The sequence below is a fragment of the Zosterops lateralis genome (assembly GCF_965231275.1).
Source record: "Zosterops lateralis genome assembly, chromosome: 3".
Classification (NCBI taxonomy): Eukaryota; Metazoa; Chordata; class Aves; order Passeriformes; family Zosteropidae; genus Zosterops; species Zosterops lateralis.
This window is the reverse complement of record NC_139764.1, coordinates 69,092,065-69,111,147: the sequence shown is the minus strand read 5'-3', so window position 1 is coordinate 69,111,147 and position 19,083 is coordinate 69,092,065. Positions and strand designations below refer to the sequence as shown.

Sequence of the window (19,083 nt, the reverse complement as noted above, 5' to 3'; positions counted from 1 at the left end):
GCAAGTTTCTGGTGAGAATTCCAGTGTTAAAGAGCTGACACTATGGGATACAGTGAAAGAGATGAGACCAGGCTGTGACTGGAAACATCACAGTGTCCTAATGCTTGAAGGGATATCACAATGAATGTGTGGGCACCTTGACTTCATGGATGCCACTGTATTGCCCACCACAGCCACCAAAAACTGCCTGGCCATATCGGAGACCAAATGTCTCTCCTTTGCCTCAAGGCACCCAGCTTGAGCTATGAACTATGGGAGACTGCTGGAGTCTCCAGAAAGCAGCTGAGAGGATTAGAGGAAGTGTGATGGATGGTGGTGGCACAAACATGTGTTGGCTGTTTGTCTGTGCTGCCGTACACTGGTGGAGTACAGGGGATGCTACAGGGAATTGTTAGGGACATTGGCAGCAAACATTGTCTGGATTTGCAGGTGCCTTTGTGGTAGACCCTAATCTACAGTGGGTGATACCAGGACTAACAAATGCCTAAAAATTAGGAAAACTCCAACAATATCAATGAATTCATAACCATTTAAATTATAGTCACTGCATAAATTTCTGTTTTAGGAAGCATTTACTATTTAGGTGGCCAAATGACCCAGAGACCTCAGAGAAACTAGGCTATGCAAGTGTGAAATGATTGTCACATAAAAATTACTAAGCTGTTTTGGGATGAGTTCTGTTAACCCAAATATTATGACTGCTATGAAGTCATATGAAGCAGTCACTATGAAATGACTGCTTCAGAGGCACTCATGTCATGGATGCCTGGTTCAAAAGCAACCTCTCCCTCTTTGCTCCTCAAAGTGCTTTTAATGGTTTTAAGCCAGAGAAATACAGGAATCTGTAAAGCCTATTGCATGACCACTCAATGGCTTTTTTGTTGATTCAGTTCTGGAAAAAAACATGAGCCATATTTCAGCCTTTCATTTTGTAAAGACTGTGGATTTTGTGGTCAGTCATGAAAAGAGAGATGGAGGTGTCTCCTGAAGCTTAGCTTCCTGCTCAGGACCACGTGAAGGTTTCACAAAATATTGCCAAGACTGGGAAAGAGTGACATTCAAAGTAAAAAACAAAAAGGGAAAACAATTCAGCTGAACAAGCTTAAGAAGCTCTGATTTTAAGCTTCAGTCCCTTGAACATAGTTTCTGTCCCCTGATACTAAGGGTTTTCTCCACACAACACATTCTTACGCAGGATGTTTTGTGTATTCTGAAAATGCACAAACTATTCAGTAAGCCACCAAGTGATTCAGAGAACAAAAATCTGTGACGGGTTACTAAATATGAATCTACCACCTCTGGTTGGAAGTTTTTGAGCCACAAATTTCTGAAGGCAGAGAGGGTAGTGGAGATGCACCACCATCTCTGCATTTATCCCTTTCTTTGGGGCATGCTGCTGTTTTGTGCTGGAGACAAGATGTGTGGCTAGACAGACCTTTGCTCTGAACTGCCCTGGCTCCTCAAATGTGCTACAAAGAGACAATGACTGATCTCAAGAAGAATGATCAAGATTTTTAAGGCAAGTAACAACATTGTTGAATCTTGGCTGCTCACAGCTGCCAACTATAAAGCTTGGCAAAAGAGTCCCAGTTCTGCTAAGAAGCTCTAAGGAAGTGGTGGGAGAGGGGTAAATGAATCCTCTGCTCAGTGAGCCTCCTGTCCTCCCAGCACCTGATTATGCCAGCCTGAGAGGCACTGGGCAAGATCTGAAAGAAAATGGCTTTTCATTTCCTTTCCTTTGTAACTGAGGCCACCAGTTCCTAGTGACAGACCTTTACAAGTTGTTTGCACTGTATTTCTGGACTACTTTGCTTTGAGTAAAGTTGACTCTGTAAGTAAAGAATGAGATAATTATGAGAACCAAACACTTATCTATAATAGAGCAACACAGGGCTAAACCAGGGAAGCAAGTGTGTGAAAATCATAGCAAAGTCAATGATAGTTTTGGGTGGGTATTGAATATTTAAGAAGGCAAAGTTAGATAAACAAATAAATACAAGGATAGATACTTGTAATACATATTTTGGAAGAATAATGTTCTAAAATATTAAATAGTGAAAGTTCAGAGACAAGAAATAACACAGGTGTTGGGGAGGTGAGAAATGTGAAGGAATTAAGCAAAGATTAAGCAAAGGATACTGGAACAATACTCTGGAATGGCTTCCAAGCAAGAATATGCAGAATCAGTTGAAGGGAATTTTCCAAGGGAAATACAAGGGCAAAAGACAGTGTAATGAGCTACTGGTAGACAAAGGGGCTAGGGGAACCAGTAATCTTCTGCAAATATATCAAGATTTTTAAAAAAATAGTACTAGAGTGGTAGTAGATTCCATTAATAAATGAGGAAGGGAAAATTAATGACTTTAAAATGGCTGAGACATTCAACTCCTTTGTTAGATCTATCATCAAAATGAAAAATGCAGACATGAAGTTTGAATCATTAGTAAGGGGTGAAGACACTATTGGCACCACTGCTGATAAAGACTTGTTGGCTGAGGATTTGGACAATGCAAACAAAGTTAACTGCAGTTTAGTGAAATAACTAACCTGTCTGATAAACTTGGGTCATTTTTAGAGGAAAAAAAAATCATGGCCAATAAGAACTGTAGTGGATGATTAGAGACTGCCCCAGCAAATGGTAACTGAACAAAAATACAAAAGAAGGTAAGAAGAATCATTGAATGCAGTGGTTCCCTTGATATTTCTTGAATTTGCAGATACACTTCTTGTGACTTTGCTTCCCGAAGAATAAAAGAGCCTTGAGCAGTGAGCTGAATGATTTTTAAAAACATTTGTTTTTTTGGGGAATCTTTCAAGCAAAATCTGGCTTGGTGTGTAGTTAAAGGGACAGGATGGGCACACAACTAGGAAGCAAAACCTTTGGCTAAAATGCTTTGAGGTGGGCACTAATATTTGGGTTTGCTCTATATCACATCTTGTACAAAGCTGGTGTCACACAAATAACAGGTACCTGTAGGCAGTATAAATCTTTGGGAGGAATGTCTTACGTATTAATGTCTGTATGTCTGAGCTGATAATAACAGGTGTGATTGCCACACAATTATAGATAATACATATGTTTACATAACAACAGCATTAGAAAACTTTCACCTTTTTACTTAATGGTGAACAGACTGATTTGGTGTTTACACAGGTTATTGTTTCCCCTTCTAAATGGAAGCAGGAGTGGTCTGGATGGCTTTCATCACAGAACCACTTATTAATTTTCTTGGGAATTTGGGAACGAGTTAAGACTCCAGCACAGCACCAGCATAGCAGCACACATTACTAAATGGAAAATGTTACATTACCACTTCTGTTTCCTTCAAGATAGGCCCCATTCCTAGTTGGGCTGGAGGTCTGGTGCCGCAGGCCGGTAGATGAGGACCCCCCTGAGGACGTCTGGGCAGGACGATGGCCACAGGAGGAAGAGGAGGCTCCAGCAGGGTGTCCATCCGCAGGGCTCTGACGCACGGAGTACACGGAGCCCATGGAACCCAAGGCAGCGTCAGCAGGATCTGCACTGTACTGCTTCCTGTTCGGAGCATCAGCCAGGTAGTCCTCAGGAATAACTGTCTCTGCTCAGGAAGCCCAGACACAAAATAAACATCAGTAAAGCAGAAACTTAAAATCAACTCTTGGAAAAAAATTTTTTTGGCCAAAATTCCCATTTTCTGGTCACAAAGTGTAACTCTATTTTCAACTTGCTGTACAGACAGCTGGCCCCAGGAGAGATCCTTGCTGAGAATTAATAAACAGTGAAGGGAAACTCAACCATTCAAAGTCAGTAGAGCCACAAGAGGGAAACCATGGCTTGATATGAGTCATCCATGTCAGCTTGCAATGTTATTTTCTGTAAAGTCCTGGGCTATTTGGCCCAGGTCCAATTGGACTTGTGGTGCTCCTCAAATACACCAAGACTAGAGGACTGAAAGGAAGGAGGCAGAGGAGAACAAAGGGACAGGCAGTTTATTGGGTTCATAATGCCTGGCAGCCAGTAGGAAGGAGTGAAGGTAATAAACCAAAGCATTCTGGCTGCAATTACCAAAATTAATCAGAAGCATCCTCAGCTGCAGACATCCATCAGGCCCAGTATCCTGCAAGGATACAGGCTTGATGACTGATGAGCACACCCAAGGCTTATCATGGACAGTTATGTGTTATGTGTGAGTCACTTGGACCTGACTCAGGTTCAAACGTGCCAGCATCACAGACAACTGCAAACCATCGCTACGGTTCCTGTCCTCTCCATTGCAATTTTCACTCTATGCAAGAGCTAAATACCTTGCTTTTCAGATTCCTGGCAATAAACCAAATTTTGCACTTCAAGACTTATTTTGGAGACTTACATTCCCCTATGCTTGGGGGTCTCATTCATAGGCATGAGGCAGGTCTAGCCCCAGGTGTGCAGCATGCAGATTTTTTTTGTCATTTCCCCTCACACTTAGGCTGAGGTTTGTCACGGTCTGGACTGGCACTTCCATGCCTGTGTCACTGTCTTCCTTCTCCAGTCTCCTCATATCAAAGTCTTTCCTATTTGCCTTTTTCTCTCTTCACAAAAGATGGTCACAGGTCTTCCTCCTCCTCCTGCTTTTTCCCACTGCCGTTCTCCCTGCAAAGCCACCCCTCATGTCACCCAGCCCCAGTATCACTACAGGGATACAAGCAGAGCCCGTGGAAACCTCTATGAGATCCCAACCATCACAGAACCCTGCTGGAAACCTGCATTTTAGAGATTCCCACTCCCACTGGGTGTTAACACCTGGCAGGTAGGGAGCCCCTAGATTAGGGAAGTGCCTTCCATGAAGTTTTTCTGAGCTGTTGAAAAGGCCACTTTCCTCATCATGTGTACCCTCCCCCCAGAGACATCTGAGCAGGGTGAAATTTCCCCCATGGTGCTGCACATCAACTTTCTGGCCAGAGCAACACTCTCCTCCTGATGGATTATGCAGCCTTATGGAGTAACAAGAATTTATGCTGTAATTTATGCTATAAGACATTAACTCCATTGCTAATAGATGTTGAGGCTCTATATAACAGAGCATTCCTTTTAATTTACATTTTCACTCTTTTCCTTGAAAGAAACTAAAAACATTACTTGGCAGCTGTGCTCAGTAGCTGATGTTAAACTAACATGATTTATTTCAACAACTCAAATACTCAGGAGTTGTGCCATGCCATCATCTTGGCTTGTGTGTCAGGCCACTGCACAGATTTTTGTTACATTGTTCTCTTATTGCTTCTGTCTTTTAAAGTTTTGTCGCATTCTGGGTCAAAGCTGGACTCACCATAAGGCAAACATCAGATTTGAAGGAAAGCTGCAAATGTGAAATTTCCTTGCTTTTGGGCATTTGCCTTTGCAACTGCAAGTAACTTTCCTTCAGCAAGTCTTTTTTCCCTGAGATGATCTGGATCCTTACAGCATGCATTCAGGTGTCCTGCTGCTTTCTGCCAGGAATTTCTGAGCTTGATTCTCATACAAATACAGATAGGGTGCAATTCAATTGAATACAAGGGAGTTCAGATAACGTAACACATAAGAGAAATGGGAATCAGACACTGTGAACCTTTCTCCCTAACCTCCAACAGATGCCAAAATTATATAGCGATTGAGCTAAATACCTTGCTTTTCAAACTCCTCCCAATAAACCAAAGAAAATCCAATCAAGCCTCCTCACTCAAAGGAATTTAATTACTGTGTAGAACACTTGCAATAAAAGCCTCTTATGCATAAAGAAGATGCCTCTTTCTGCAGCATCCTGCCTGCACTGCATGGAATAATTATGCCTCTTGTGAATCATTACCTCTTTATTCCAGGAAAAGAATGCTTTTTTAATATGATTACAATATGAAGAAGACATAGACTATCAAAACAACAAACAGCACATTAAAAGAGCCCTGCTAAATAAACAGCATACAGCTTTTATTGCCATGGATGTAAATTACTCCAAAATTTTTGAGCAGACACCAGGGATTTTTTGATGGATGTCAGATGGTTTCAACATGTGTGTGAAATAAGACATGCACAGATACAATCTCCATGCGTTGTGTACAAGACTATAACAAGGAGCCAATCTCTGTCAGTTCTGTTCCTAACCTTGCCTAAGACTCTTTTCTTGATCTAGATCAATTTATTCCACGTCTCTGCTTTGGGCTCCAAAATGGGAGTAATGATGCCTATTGCCATGGAACAAGCTGGAGCCTCCATTCATTATTGTATGAAACGTTGCCCAGTGGAAGGTGCTCTGGGAACTTGAAAAGTCATAATAATGTCTTCATTGGACTGGGGAGAGCAGGGATCGTCTCAAGAGACCCACTGCCCAAAAACTAAAAAACCCTGTGGAAGATCTTTGTGTTCCTATTTTTGCAGGTCTCTGTAAGTTTGTAGCACAGAAAAGCTGAGGTTCCACTGACGATGTGCATGAAAATATCTGCATTTTGTAAATTCCCAGAAGTCATTGTAAAGTGTATGGCCACCACAGCTTCTAATCCCACTTTAGCCAATTAGGAAAAAAGCATCATTTCTAAGACAACAGAAGAAAATATAAGTCTCTATTGGGGTTGAAAATGCAGTTCATAAATCTGTAGCTTAGCCCTTCTGTATTCTGACTCACGTTCATATTTTATTTTGTAGGAGTCAGTTCCACATATTAGTGAGAAACTAGTACACAATGCGTTAAAGCAGGATTTATGAGAAAGCTGCTTCAAGCTTTTGCTCTGAGCACAGTAGTCTCCATTACAACTGCTCACCACCCTGAGATGCTTAAGCCATTTTGGCAGTTTTCCTTTCCATGAATGGTCCACAGGCAGCTGGATTGAAAAGCCCAAGGCTTTTACATCCGACACACCTTAAAATGCAACAGAGAAGAGAAAAAAGCCACAATTGCCTTCCCAGTTTAAAAATGTGCATTTCTTTAGCTGAGCTTCTTGAAAGTAGCAGTCTGTAAGATTCTTAGACAAATTGCTGAAGATGGGTCAGCTGAGAGTTAAAAGAGCCTGAGTGAGAACTTGGAGCTAACATCCCAGCTCTGCTGCAATCCTCTGGAGTGACCTTGGTCAGGTTATCTGTCATCTCAGGACCTCAGTTCTCCATTAGGAGGAAGGAAAACACTTGTTTTGTCTCTCACTTCTGCAACACATTGTGTTCTTTGCCCCAGCAGTACTCATTTGCCACTGCAAAGTGCCACATGGATGATACTGCATGTGTGAATGCAGAACACAAACACTGGGCCTTTGGTAGCATCTGGGAAAAGAAATGCTCCAGAAGGACAAAAGAATTTACTCTCATTGTACATTAGGAAAGCAAATGAAAATCTATTTCAAGTCAAGCAGGAAATGAAGAATAGTATATATACAGGAAAGATGATCCCTAGCTGACCTTTTCCTGAGCAGATCTAATATCTTACTTTTTCTTCTACATCTTAAAAAAAGCCCAAACTTAGTTTGTTAGAATCTCTCCTATAGGCAAAATCTCCATGTACACTCCAGAGACACCATTCTGCCTTCTCTGCTCCCAGGCCAAACATGTCTGGCACTGCTTTCCCCACCTGCTGCTGCTCCTCCCATATTGCTGCTCATGTTACATCTTTTTCTTCCTTTACCTCTCTCAGGCTCCATTCCCTTATATCCCTCACATGCTTCTCCCTCTGTTCTTCCCTGTCACCTCTTCCTACTTCTTCTTCCATCATATTACCACTGTCTCGACCTTGCTCTAACTCCACTTTCCTCCACCTACATCATCCTTTTCCCATTTTGCCAGTTATTTCCCTGTCTCATTTTTCTATTTTCTCTCCTCCCCACACATATGACTTTCATGGCTGTTTTCTCCACAGTTCTCCTTCTATCCATCTCACACTTTCATTGATCCAGCCCATGCATTTTTCCGGGTTCATCCTCCCAGATTGCTGCTTGGACAGCAGAGCCCAGGTCAGGTCAGTGAACTGGGACTAGATTCTCTTTTCCCAGTTAGCAAGCTATATCCTGCACAGCCATGAAGTGGCTGCATCTGGGTGAAGGCTGCATGGGGCACTGCTGGACACCCACATCCCTGCTCTGAGCATGCTGGGCACCAATCTCCAAGTCAGGGAGGTTCTCTTTTACACACCAGTAGCTTCCTAGGACAACTGCCCCTCCTTCTAGGACAATACTTTCATGTCATTTCATAACCTTTACCACCTGCAATGCTCAATCATTTGTATTTACTTTAATTAAATTCCCCATTAATTTCTTTTCCTCACAGTCAATACAGATTTATTTCTGTCTTTCTTTTCTCTGCCCCTACTATTCCTTTTTTGTGTCGTCTCCTATTCCTCATATCATTTAGTGATGGGCTTTGCCCTCTGACCCTTCCCTGTACCTTTTAAAGTGCTACCATATATTGTCTATAATGGGTTGACCAGATGTGAACTCCATATTTTAAGCAGCATGATATCATACTTCTCCTTTCTCCCAGCCACAGATAGCCTTTTTTCATCTCCCAGTCATTTTGAGAGGAGCCAGCCACAGTGTCAAAATCCTATCGAGAGGCTCCTTCTTTGTATGGTTTTATCTTTGCCTGTATTTTATAGTTCCTGAGCCTGGCTCCTGCTCCCTGCACAAGAATGGCATTTGCCCTGTCGGGGAGGTGGGAAGGGTGTGGGGGGGGAAGGGGAGGGGACAGTTTTAAGCAGCATCTTAGAAACCCTACATCTCAGCTTTCAGGAAAGGGAAAAATAGAAGTAGGGAAACACAAAAAGTGAACACTGAAACGCAGGAGGAAATCCTTCAGATGAGTTTAACCATCAGTTCAATCTAGCATGAGCCAGAGAGGGAGAGAGTAGAAAGGTATAAACAGTATTTAAGATTGTGAAAGATATGCATTGGCTCTGAACAGCTATCTTCTGTTTTAAACATCAACTCTTAAAAGATTTTAGAAGAAAATTTTCCGTGCCTTCCAAACAGCCTCACACATTTCTGTCCAGTCAGGAATGTACCACGGCTCTTATCTTCCCTGCAGTTTGAGCCTGTATGCGTGTATCTAAAGATAAGAGTCTCCTGTGATAGATTAAGACTTTCCAGCTCTGGCTGCTGTGATCTGTGCTCTGATTTACTCTGGGATTACAGCACCAGCCCATTCCTTTTAGCTCCATTGCCCGTCCAGACATTCAGGACAATGAAAATATGATGTCACTCCTTAGCAGATGTTTCTTTATCGTGTCAACATCACTCTCTGGTGCCTGCATCTGCCCCCTACACAGCTGGGCAAGGGCCAGGCCTTTTCCACACCAACCCGTGGCTGCCACGCTTTGGCTGGACAAGGAAAACATTACAGGGAGTGACATCTGGTTTGTGGCAGCAGAGCCGAGCTGCTCACTGCTTGCCAAGGTGGAGTGGCACAGAGACACCTCCCCAGGGAGTCCCAGCATCCCTGAGGCTGCTGCAGAGAGGCAGAGAGAGAGGAGGCAGCCCAGGGCATCCACCAACAGCGGGCCTGGGCTGTCACGCCTGTGGTTTTTAGTCTATAGGAGAACATTTGCATGGGTTATAGGAACACACAGTTGCATCCACAGGGGAAAAAAAGGGGGGGCGTAGTAGTCAGTCAGAACAGGAAAATGTAAATATGCCTCGTTCACTTGTGAATGCAGATATTATGAACACTGAAACTACGGTCACACTGTGGAGATAAAACCTGCAATGAATTCTCCAGGGTTTAGTCTGAGGCTTTACTGCACCATGTATCATCTAGCTCTGTCCTAGCTGCTAGAAAATATCTTGCAGTAACTGAAATGCTGAGTCCCCCAAGGAGAAGCTGCCAGTCAGTTAACATCAAGAATCTAAATTTTTTTAGAGAATTTTCCAAAATCCAATGTTGTCCTGATTAGGTCTTCAGCATAAGCAATTTTTTTTTCATTATTTAAACAATTTCCCTTGAGTGTTTGCAGCCCAGACAACAGCCACATTGTGTTTAATGCAGTAGAACCAGGCAATGAAACCAGCTGGGAACAGATCAACATGGTTTTATTGTCCAAACTGAATAAAAAGGTAGAGTAAATTCAAAAGCTAGCTGCTGACAAATATATTAGAGTTGATAATAAAAGGTGCTTGTGTGAATAAATAACCCATTGAGGAATTTTTTCCATTTTTAAAGTGCTTGGGGAGGATTGAGTAAATGTATTTTGTTACAATAGAGAGATTTTAGTCCTATGTTACAGCACAGGCAAATTGTTTAGGCACACACACGAGTGAAGGCAAAGGGATTTCAATGACACCGGGATCTAGGCTGTAGAAAGTCTTCCTTCTCTACCACCTGATTTCAGACCTGCTCCTCCTTTCTCTTCCCTTCTCCCTTGCCTTTATGTTATACCAAAGAGTACATCATGAAAAGGAGATTTATCAGGGTTGTATAGTTTTGTGTCTTAGCACAACAATGGTTCTGCAATGGCAGAGGGAGATGGGAGAGGCTGCGATCGATCTTTTCAGTTTCCAGCTTCTAGCAGTAGCTAGAGGGGTTTTTCTGTCAAGGTAGTTTATAATGCACTCTGTATCCCTATAAATCAGCATTGATAGAAGTCACAAAAAAAGCTGTATATAGAATAGACTAGATGAAAATGACTGTGTTATTTGAAAATTTCAAGGTATTATATACTGGGATTCTCTGCAGATGAAGTACTTAGTGCATTTCTGTTTTGCTACCACCATGATGAATGTCCCTGAATCATATTGCTTAGTACTAGCTTAAAATATTTAACTGTAATATTTTATTGTTTGAAAAACAAATAACTTGAGATACAAGAAGTGAGATGTCTACAGCAAAAATGCAGTGACTGCAAAATAAGCTGTGTTTGTTCTTTAATGAATAAAATAACCTCATCCAGAAATTAGGTAGAATAGTACATATAAAGCATGAACCTGTTCATGTTTGTGTACAGGTATAAGATCTTTTATAAAGTTTTGCTTCATTTCTCCCTGCACAGTGCTGCTGCTCTGCTGAACTTTCTGATATTTCTTCTGCCATATAAGTAAGCATATATGAGCCCTGAAATCTTAGTTCTCCTTCACAAAACCTTTGTTTTCCTGTCTTCTCTGCTTCTGACATCCCTGACTGACCTCAATCCCAGCAGCTAGGAACTCACCAATCCCTCTTTGTTGAGCCTTTTTATCCCCTCCTCTTTCCATGATCCTACAGAGCCAGTTTCCCTCCACATCACTGTGCTGCACTGTGCTGTGCTGCTGGGAGCTGGCCTTACCCTGGGACCCTATCCTAGGACTCATCCCCAGCCTCACTGCATTTTCCTTAAATCTGCCTTCTCTGATGAACACCATCAAGCCACTGCCACCTTTTTGTTTAAGTCACTTCTGTAACCTTTTCTCTTCCATGAACAAACCCACAATAAAGTACCTGATTCCCCCAGCCACCATTTGTAGCTTATTTTCAGTCAGAGGATGTACTTCTCTTGCCCAGTTGCTGGTGGTGCAACTCCTTGCCTTGCACCCTTTCCTTGCTCACTGCTGCCCACAGCCAGCACAAACACCAAACTGCACGTCACCACCAACAATTTGCTTCTGGTACTCTCTTAATTGCTTTAATCCCCTGCTTTGCACTCATTTTGCCAACAGATTAATGTTCTTCAGGCAGATGCTGTGTGTTACTACTTTCCAAAAGGCATTTTGATGTACTCTGTATAATTACTGCAAACAAATAAATCCTAAGGAACTGAGGAGCGCTGTTGATTAAACAGCAGCCAAGACTTTTCAAGAAAAACAGTGGATGTTTTATTTCCATGGAAATGGAAATGCCACTGTGTGTGACTTTCCATTTGTTTTGTAGTGAACTGGGAAAGGATATAAAGAAACAGAAGGTAGATAACGAGAGATGAGGGAGGGGTAATGATAAAAGGCTAAAAAAGAGAGCAACATGAGGAAGGTGAAAGAATGAGCTGAAAAACGAAGAACATCCAAGCAAAAATCAGTAATGTCCCATTAAAAAAATTCTGACTCGTGTTTGAAACCTGTTATATTCAAACAGCCTAACTACCAGATTCCATTCCCCACTCTCAGCTGCCTCTGCTTCCTGCCATGGAGGTGCAAACCCAGGCCTTGCCATAGGCACCTCATACCAGGCAATCCCAGAAGCAAGGACCCTCTCATCTAGATTCACAAGGAAAAGCGCTCTTTCTTCCAAAACCTTGTTTTATCTTTTATTTAGTTAGTGCTGGATCTTGAGGTTCACCTTTATTCCCACTCACATCTTTGAAAAAATAGGTGAGTCATATTGGCTTATGTTTGCAGCACTTGCATAGGTTTTCCATCACCAGTTCTGGCTTGCAGCCTGCTCATCTGACTGCTTGAAGTACTGGTATATTGGATCACAGGTATTTGGATCAATTTTTTAAAAGTTTAGGAATGAAAATTCCTGTTTCAACTTTAATTAAAGCTATTTAAAATAAAAACCCGGACTACGAACTTCAGATATCTTCTAAAGGAATCATATTGCTCTAGGGAAAGGTCTTAACCAGCTAAAACAAAGTTAAAGCTAAACCAGGAGCTAAAACAGACTGACAATCACATGATTTACCTGACTAGGGCTCTGAAAGTGTCCGTGCTTCCTCCACTCTGCTTGTAAAGCTTGAATTAAATGCATATACCCAGGGGTATTCTTTTCTGTAGTGGATATGATCTCATCCATCATGCTTCATGCATTTATGCCCATCATTTCATCCACTTTCCTTATGAATACCCTTTGATATGGAGAAATAAAGCTTCCTTAAATTCTATTTCATAGCTTGGCTCTCTTTTCTAACCTCCATGGCTGCAGCCCAGGAAATATCCAGCACTGCTGGTGTCTGTGCCATGGCACTGAGCACATCTTGGGCTGAAGGACAAAAGGCCTTTGGGTTTTTCCTTATTCACTGCTGAGAGCAGAGTGCCTACCCCCTCAGGGATTACTTTTCAAAAGGGATGAACTCTTTTGCACCCTCTCAAGCCAGTGAAGGTAAAAGAGCCCAGCAGAATGTGGGAAGGAGGATTTCCCTTGGGCTGGCCGCTGAAGAGATGTCTGCTTACAGCTTCATTGCTTAGCATCCACAAGTGATGCTAAGCAATGAGAGAGATACTATTTCATAAACTTAAAAAAAGAGAGAGTTTTCATTTCTGAGTTAGCAAACAGTGATTTCACAACTTAATGGTCAGAAAGTTCAATTTATCCAATTCTGCCAATTCTATAGAGTCCAGGCAAAATACATCACAGTTGAATTTTCTTTCTTCCATCCATCTCTTATTTTTCTTCCTGCCAGGATTTGCTCCTTAGTGAACATTTTATTAGTTTCTTCTCATCTAGCCTTAAAGGGCTAAAACCTCTGCTACTACCCTCATGAACTCCTCCGCAGGAGCACTGACTGACTCTTTTTTTCAACCTCCTGCCTTTACTTTATATGCTTTGGACCATCCTAAACTGTTCCTGACCCTCCTCTGGGTTGCAACGTGCAGCTCCAGCTGCAGTCGCCTCTCCCATGAGCTCTGCCACAGAGTTCCCACCCTGGATGCCTCGTTTCAGGAAGCCAGTCCTTGGGATGGTGCTCCAGCTGCAAGCAGGACCTCAGCACGAGGGTCCTTGGTTGGATGCCTTGCCATGTGGCCAGTTGTGTCAGGTGGGGAGGGAGAAGGCACCCAGCCTGTGGAAGGAAGGAAGGAAGGAAGGAAGGAAGGAAGGAAGGAAGGAAGGAAGGAAGGAAGGAAGGAAGGAAGGAAGGAAGGAAGGAAGGAAGGAAGGAAGGAAGGAAGGAAGGAAGGAAGGAAGGAAGGAAGGAAGGAAGGAAGGAAGGAAGGAAGGAAGGAAGGAAGGAAGGAAGGAAGGAAGGAAGACCATCCCAGCCTTTCTCAACTGTACTGCAGGCTCTGCCATCAATTCAAAAGCCCCAAAGACCATATAAACTTTTTATATTATACTTTGTTGTGGCTGGATGGCTCTGCTCCCTCTTTAGGAGTGACCTTAATGTTTTATTTATTGTTTAAAGGATAATGATCATGGTAGAGGAATATATGAGGCAATAAATGGCCTTTGCAGGTAATTAAATGCTGAGGAGCACTGAAGCTGTTGATAGCCATAAAAGCCATTTATTCAGAGTGTGCTGAGAAGCCAGGAGCACTGTTCCTCATAGCACACAACAAGAGAAGATTAAACAAGCCATGGTACTAGAAAAGGGAAAGACAACATTTTTCTTACCCTCACAGGGCTTGAAACTTCTGAGCTGCTGTTTATTTGGTGTTTGCAACAGAAAATATTGATTGCAATAATATGTGGGTTTCTATCATATTATTCATTTTTTCCTACCTCTTTTAGAAGGGCGTTGCACGTGTTGGTAAGAATTATCGTCCTCCTTTGACAAATACGCAGATAGAGGCACAGCAGGGAGGAGTGGCTTGCCCACGTAGGCAATGGGAAAGACTTACAAAAATCCCGTTCCCAGGCCAGTGTCTTGCCTACATAGTCACACTCCTATTGTGCATTGCTACTGTGTTTGTCATACTAGTTTTTCAAGGGCTTCTGGATAGGAAGAACCCACCTTCCTACAGAGAGAGGCACTAACATCCTCCTGTGCTTCTGCTCTATATAGATCCCCACTGCCAGCCAGTGCCACAAGAAGAGAAGTTGTTCTCCTGTGGATAGTGGTAGGGAACTCTACATGGTAACTGTGTTTCCAAATTTGACTTGGCCACGGGGAGAACAGCAAGGTTGGGGACCTTATTCACAGGTCTTCCTGTCTTCCTCTGTGATAAGAATAATACAGGGTGGCCACTAAAGTTCTTGCATAAAGTTTTGCTGCAGCCACATGCGGCCATGCTCTATGTGGAGACATCAATTGTCTAACAGGACAAAAGAGCCAATCCCCAAGATCTGGGACAGAAAGAGCAAAGAAAGGATTGACTGAAAGGGAAAGTAGATGTTTATCAAGCTTCATGCTTCCCACATAAGAGAAACTTCTTCCATTTCTATGCCGACCATCAGGTCAGATAGAAGTTTTTTTAGCAAACATAATTTCCTCTGAAGAATAATCTAATATCTCATAGGTGCATGTCAACAGCATGTAGGTGTCCTAGAAATGTACCTTTCACATGCTCTCATCCAAGCCTCCATTGAGACAAATGATGAAATCCAAATGCAGAGTGGAGCCACTTTACAGGATCTCTGCTGGCTTAGCCCCTGCCCCACTTCACAGAGTTTTCTGCACAGGTCACCCAGGTCTTGCCATCGTTTTAGCTCAAACTGCTCTACCCTTCCCATGGAAAATTTGGGGGTGCAGGTCCAGAGGTGCTTTGAACCCCGGTGCTGTGGTGACAGGTAACATCTCAGGATTTGCTATAATGCAGACCAGAAGTTGGGCATTTCCCAGATGAAGGTCTGGGAGTTATCCCACAACTTCTCCCCATAGATCACTCTCATGAGCCAGAAAGTCCCTTCACAGCTAAGAAGGAGCCCTGGGGAATGTCCCATGTGAGACATGAGACAGGTGAGGGGCTTTGGCAAGACAGACAGAGCGTGGGGCTCAGGTGCAGGGAGGGTAATGCACAGCCAGCAAGGCTCATTGCAGAGGGCAGCTCTAGGCACAGCCTGATGAGTGTGCACTTCCTAGGCATGTAAAACATAGTTGTAAGTGATATATGCATATGTCAACAAATCCCACCTGGCCTGTACACAGCCATTAGCATCTGGCAGCTTGCTGTGAGCACAGGTGAATTATGGCTTAGGGGCATGTGCTTTGGGGCAAGGTTAAAAGGTGACTCCTGTATGGGGTAAGTGGATTAATATGACTGGACACGATGCTGGCTTCTCCTCTCCCTTCTGACGGTGTAAATCAAGAATAACTGCACCAAAGTCAATACATGGATTAGATTCATTGGTGCAAAGGGGTTGAAAAGCAAGCCTTTTTAAAAGAAAGGATTTTAAAAGAAAAATCTCATCTCAATTACAAGACAAGGAACAGAAACAATGAAAAATGTGGCTGCTTTACATGGCTTTTTGTGGTATTTTTCATGGCCTTGCTCCTTCCACATGAGTTTTATCCCAACAGGTCTCCTCACAGACCCATCTGCAGCAGAGCTCCTGCAGTCCTCCTTATCACTGCTCTGTGGGCAAACGCTGTCTCTGCTCTGCATAGCAGAGGAACCTCTGTCCCCACCTTGCTGCAGAGAAATGCTGGCTCCTGGGGAGGTGGAAGGAGATTTAGGCAATGCAGCATTAAACATAGACTCAGTGCCTCAATCCAGCCTGGCCTTGAACACTTTCAGGGATGGAGCACCTGCAGCTTCTCTGGGCATCCTATTTCAGTCCTCACCACTCTTGCAGTAAAGAATTTCTTCCTCATATCTAATCTAAACCTACCTGACTAGCCCAGGCTGCCCAGCCCATGCTGCTTCTGGGGAGCTATTGGTTGCACACACACACCCCACCCCATAGTGGGAGACCCAGGAAAGAAGCCTTGCCTACACCCACATCTCTTGTCTAGTCTGCAGGAAAAAATAATGTTTTGTCCATCCTCAGTGTCTGGGGAGATCCAGTGCGGATGGTGTCAGGGACATCTGCGTTGGAATTTTGTGGGGAGGGAGATGCTCAGAGTGTAACAGCAACTGTAAAAACTCTGGTTATGGAATTGCCTTCTCTCACATACAGCCCTGCAGTGAGAAAGTAAATACAAATGTACATGCAAATTAAAATGCAAATGCAAACGCAAATGCCAGGCCTCCTGGGCTGCACTCGCTCAGTGCTACAGAAATCCATTGACCTCTCAGAAGCATTCAGCTTGCTGCAAATGTCCTAGTGGAGGGGAAAGAAAAATACTGCTTTCCAATCTGGGCTCCTGCCTTTCTTCTCTGCCTTTCTTAATGTGTAAGAGTGGCGGTTGGATTCCTTTGTACAAAAAGACAATTTCTGCACCATGTGAGCAGCCCTCTTCCAGCTTTGGTGAGAAAAGCGCACACCGAGGATATTCTTGGCAAACAAGTGATTCAGAAATCACGATTGTGGACACAAAAACACCTTTCTCTCATCTGCCGGCACGTATCAGCCATTAAACTGAATGCGTGAGAGACAGTGTCCTCCCCAAACACCCACAGTGTTGTTAATAAAAGAAAAGGAAAAATAATTTAAGTCAGGAGGAAGTCTGCAAGTGAAATGAAGGCTCATGCCCATAACTTACATCTTGCTTTTTTTCTAAACTAGCTTTTGCAATGCCACAGTAAGGCCCCAGGGCATTTCCAGCCTCTGATTGCAGATGGGGCTGCAGGCATGTCCCAGCTCCATGGGGGCTGTGTGGGGTCCCCAGAATACGAACAAGAAGGAAGCTCAGGAGTGCCATCCTCTGGGAGCCCAGTGCTGCTCAGGGCAGGTGCCCCTCAGGACCACTAAAATCCTGAGATGCATCTGCCTCCTGCCACAGCTCCTCCAGGCTTTGCCCCACATGGTCAAGCACTAAGACAGGGACCTTGCTGGTCCCAGAGGGTTTTAAGCTAGGAGAAACATCCCTGCAAGCAGCAAAGCAAACCACTTAGCAGTTACAGCTCATTTAGGTTTATACTCAAGGATGGAGGTGGCAGATTGGGATCCAGGCTGTCTGTGTCACAGCTACCTATATGTACCTTAAGTTTGTGTTAACATAACATGCTGGCCCAAAAATTCTCTACTGGGTCAACCCAGTACTGTGGTTCTCATCTGAAAATCCTCTATAGCCACTGGGAAAATACCACAAGTAAGCTCCCTCTGGAAGGGTCCCACAGAGGCCTGAAGTTCCCTATCATACACAGCACACCACCAAAAAAAGAGCCAGTCATTTCTTCAGCTCTATAAAATCTTGAGCCCAAGGTGATGAAGCAGCCTACCTGCCTCCATCCGTCTGTTCTCACACCCCTCTGTGCCCTCTGTCACGGCTTTTCCGTACTGCTGGAAGGGCTGGTTGCTGAAGAGGTTGTCACACAGCAGGCTGCGACACAGCTTCTTCAGGAAGCGCAGGACGTACCCGATGCTGTTCACTACCAGCAGGCTCTGCAGATGCTGCTTCCCCTCAAAAGAAGCTGAAACTGGAAAGCAAAACAGGAGCAATTCAATATCTGTGGATGCATGACAGAAGGGAGAATGAGAGCAGGGGAAATGACTTTACTCAAGTATTTGCATGTCTTAAAATATTTTGCAAAATTACCCTACCTGAGGCACACAATAAACTGGAGGAGCTTCAGGAGCTGAGTTTGTGCGACCCAGATCACCTTCCCCCTGGAAAACTGAAAGATGCTGACTGGCATGGCCAGCAGTGCAAGGTTTTCTAATATATGCATCCATCTGAAAATTGTATTGTGTGATTAGAAGGAGGCAATTATGATACCCTGCTCTAAGGAAGGGGAAAGAATGTGATCTGCAGTGATCATCAGTAGTGATGGGCTGTTAGGCTGACTTCAGCTGTACCCAAGTTTTTAAAAGATAATGGGGAGATAAGAATTAAAGGCATGGTTGGGAATGAATGGAAGGTACCAGGATTGTACTGAAGAGAGAGGTAACAGCTTCATCACTGATGTTTATTTACTGAGCTAACTGCATTTATAGGCAAGGGAATGTTGGCAGTTGTGGTTTATCCAGAATTCAGTAAACGATGAGAAATCTTTGAGAGGTGGGTCAAGAAATGACAACGGGTCTGGTGGCAGGAGACACCAAGACCCAGAGAGAAACCAGCAGCAATCTGTGCTGGCACAAAAAGATGTCATGGATACTGCAAGCTGGCAGACATCATAAATGGAGAAGAGGCCTGGGAGATTTCACAGAAAAGATCGGCTGATTGTGACTTCTGTGATAGTAAAAATGAGAGAAAAAAAATCTGGAAAATAAACAGAAATCCATAACTCTTTGAAGAGGCTCAAAACAACCTGATGGGAGAAGAAATGATAATACTAGCTTACCAGATGCCCATAAAGCAGCAAGGTGATGCAGTCATGAAAAACTCAGATATATTTTCAAAAGGTGTGGAACAAGATATTTCCAGGAGAGAAAATGGAGTGTTAAAACCACTACACGAAGTTCTGGAGAAACCTGTATTGATGGGCATCATTCTGGTCATACAGGCTGAA

The 19,083-nt window shown here is 43.4% G+C and overlaps 1 protein-coding gene across 1 annotated transcript in view; it reads right to left on the bottom strand.

The window, feature by feature from the left end:
* The window catches only part of SCML4 (Scm polycomb group protein like 4), a gene marked incomplete at its 3' end in the record, with an annotated part of 42,552 nt that overhangs the window by 9,907 nt on the left and 13,562 nt on the right, over positions 1-19,083 (bottom strand). Inside the window, exons 4-5 of the mRNA XM_083857789.1 lie at positions 17,851-18,048; positions 3,312-3,578 (exon numbers count right to left, since the gene is read on the bottom strand). Coding sequence (XP_083713915.1) covers positions 3,312-3,578; positions 17,851-18,048 — 465 coding nt within the window. The remainder of the gene's footprint in view (positions 1-3,311; positions 3,579-17,850; positions 18,049-19,083) is intronic.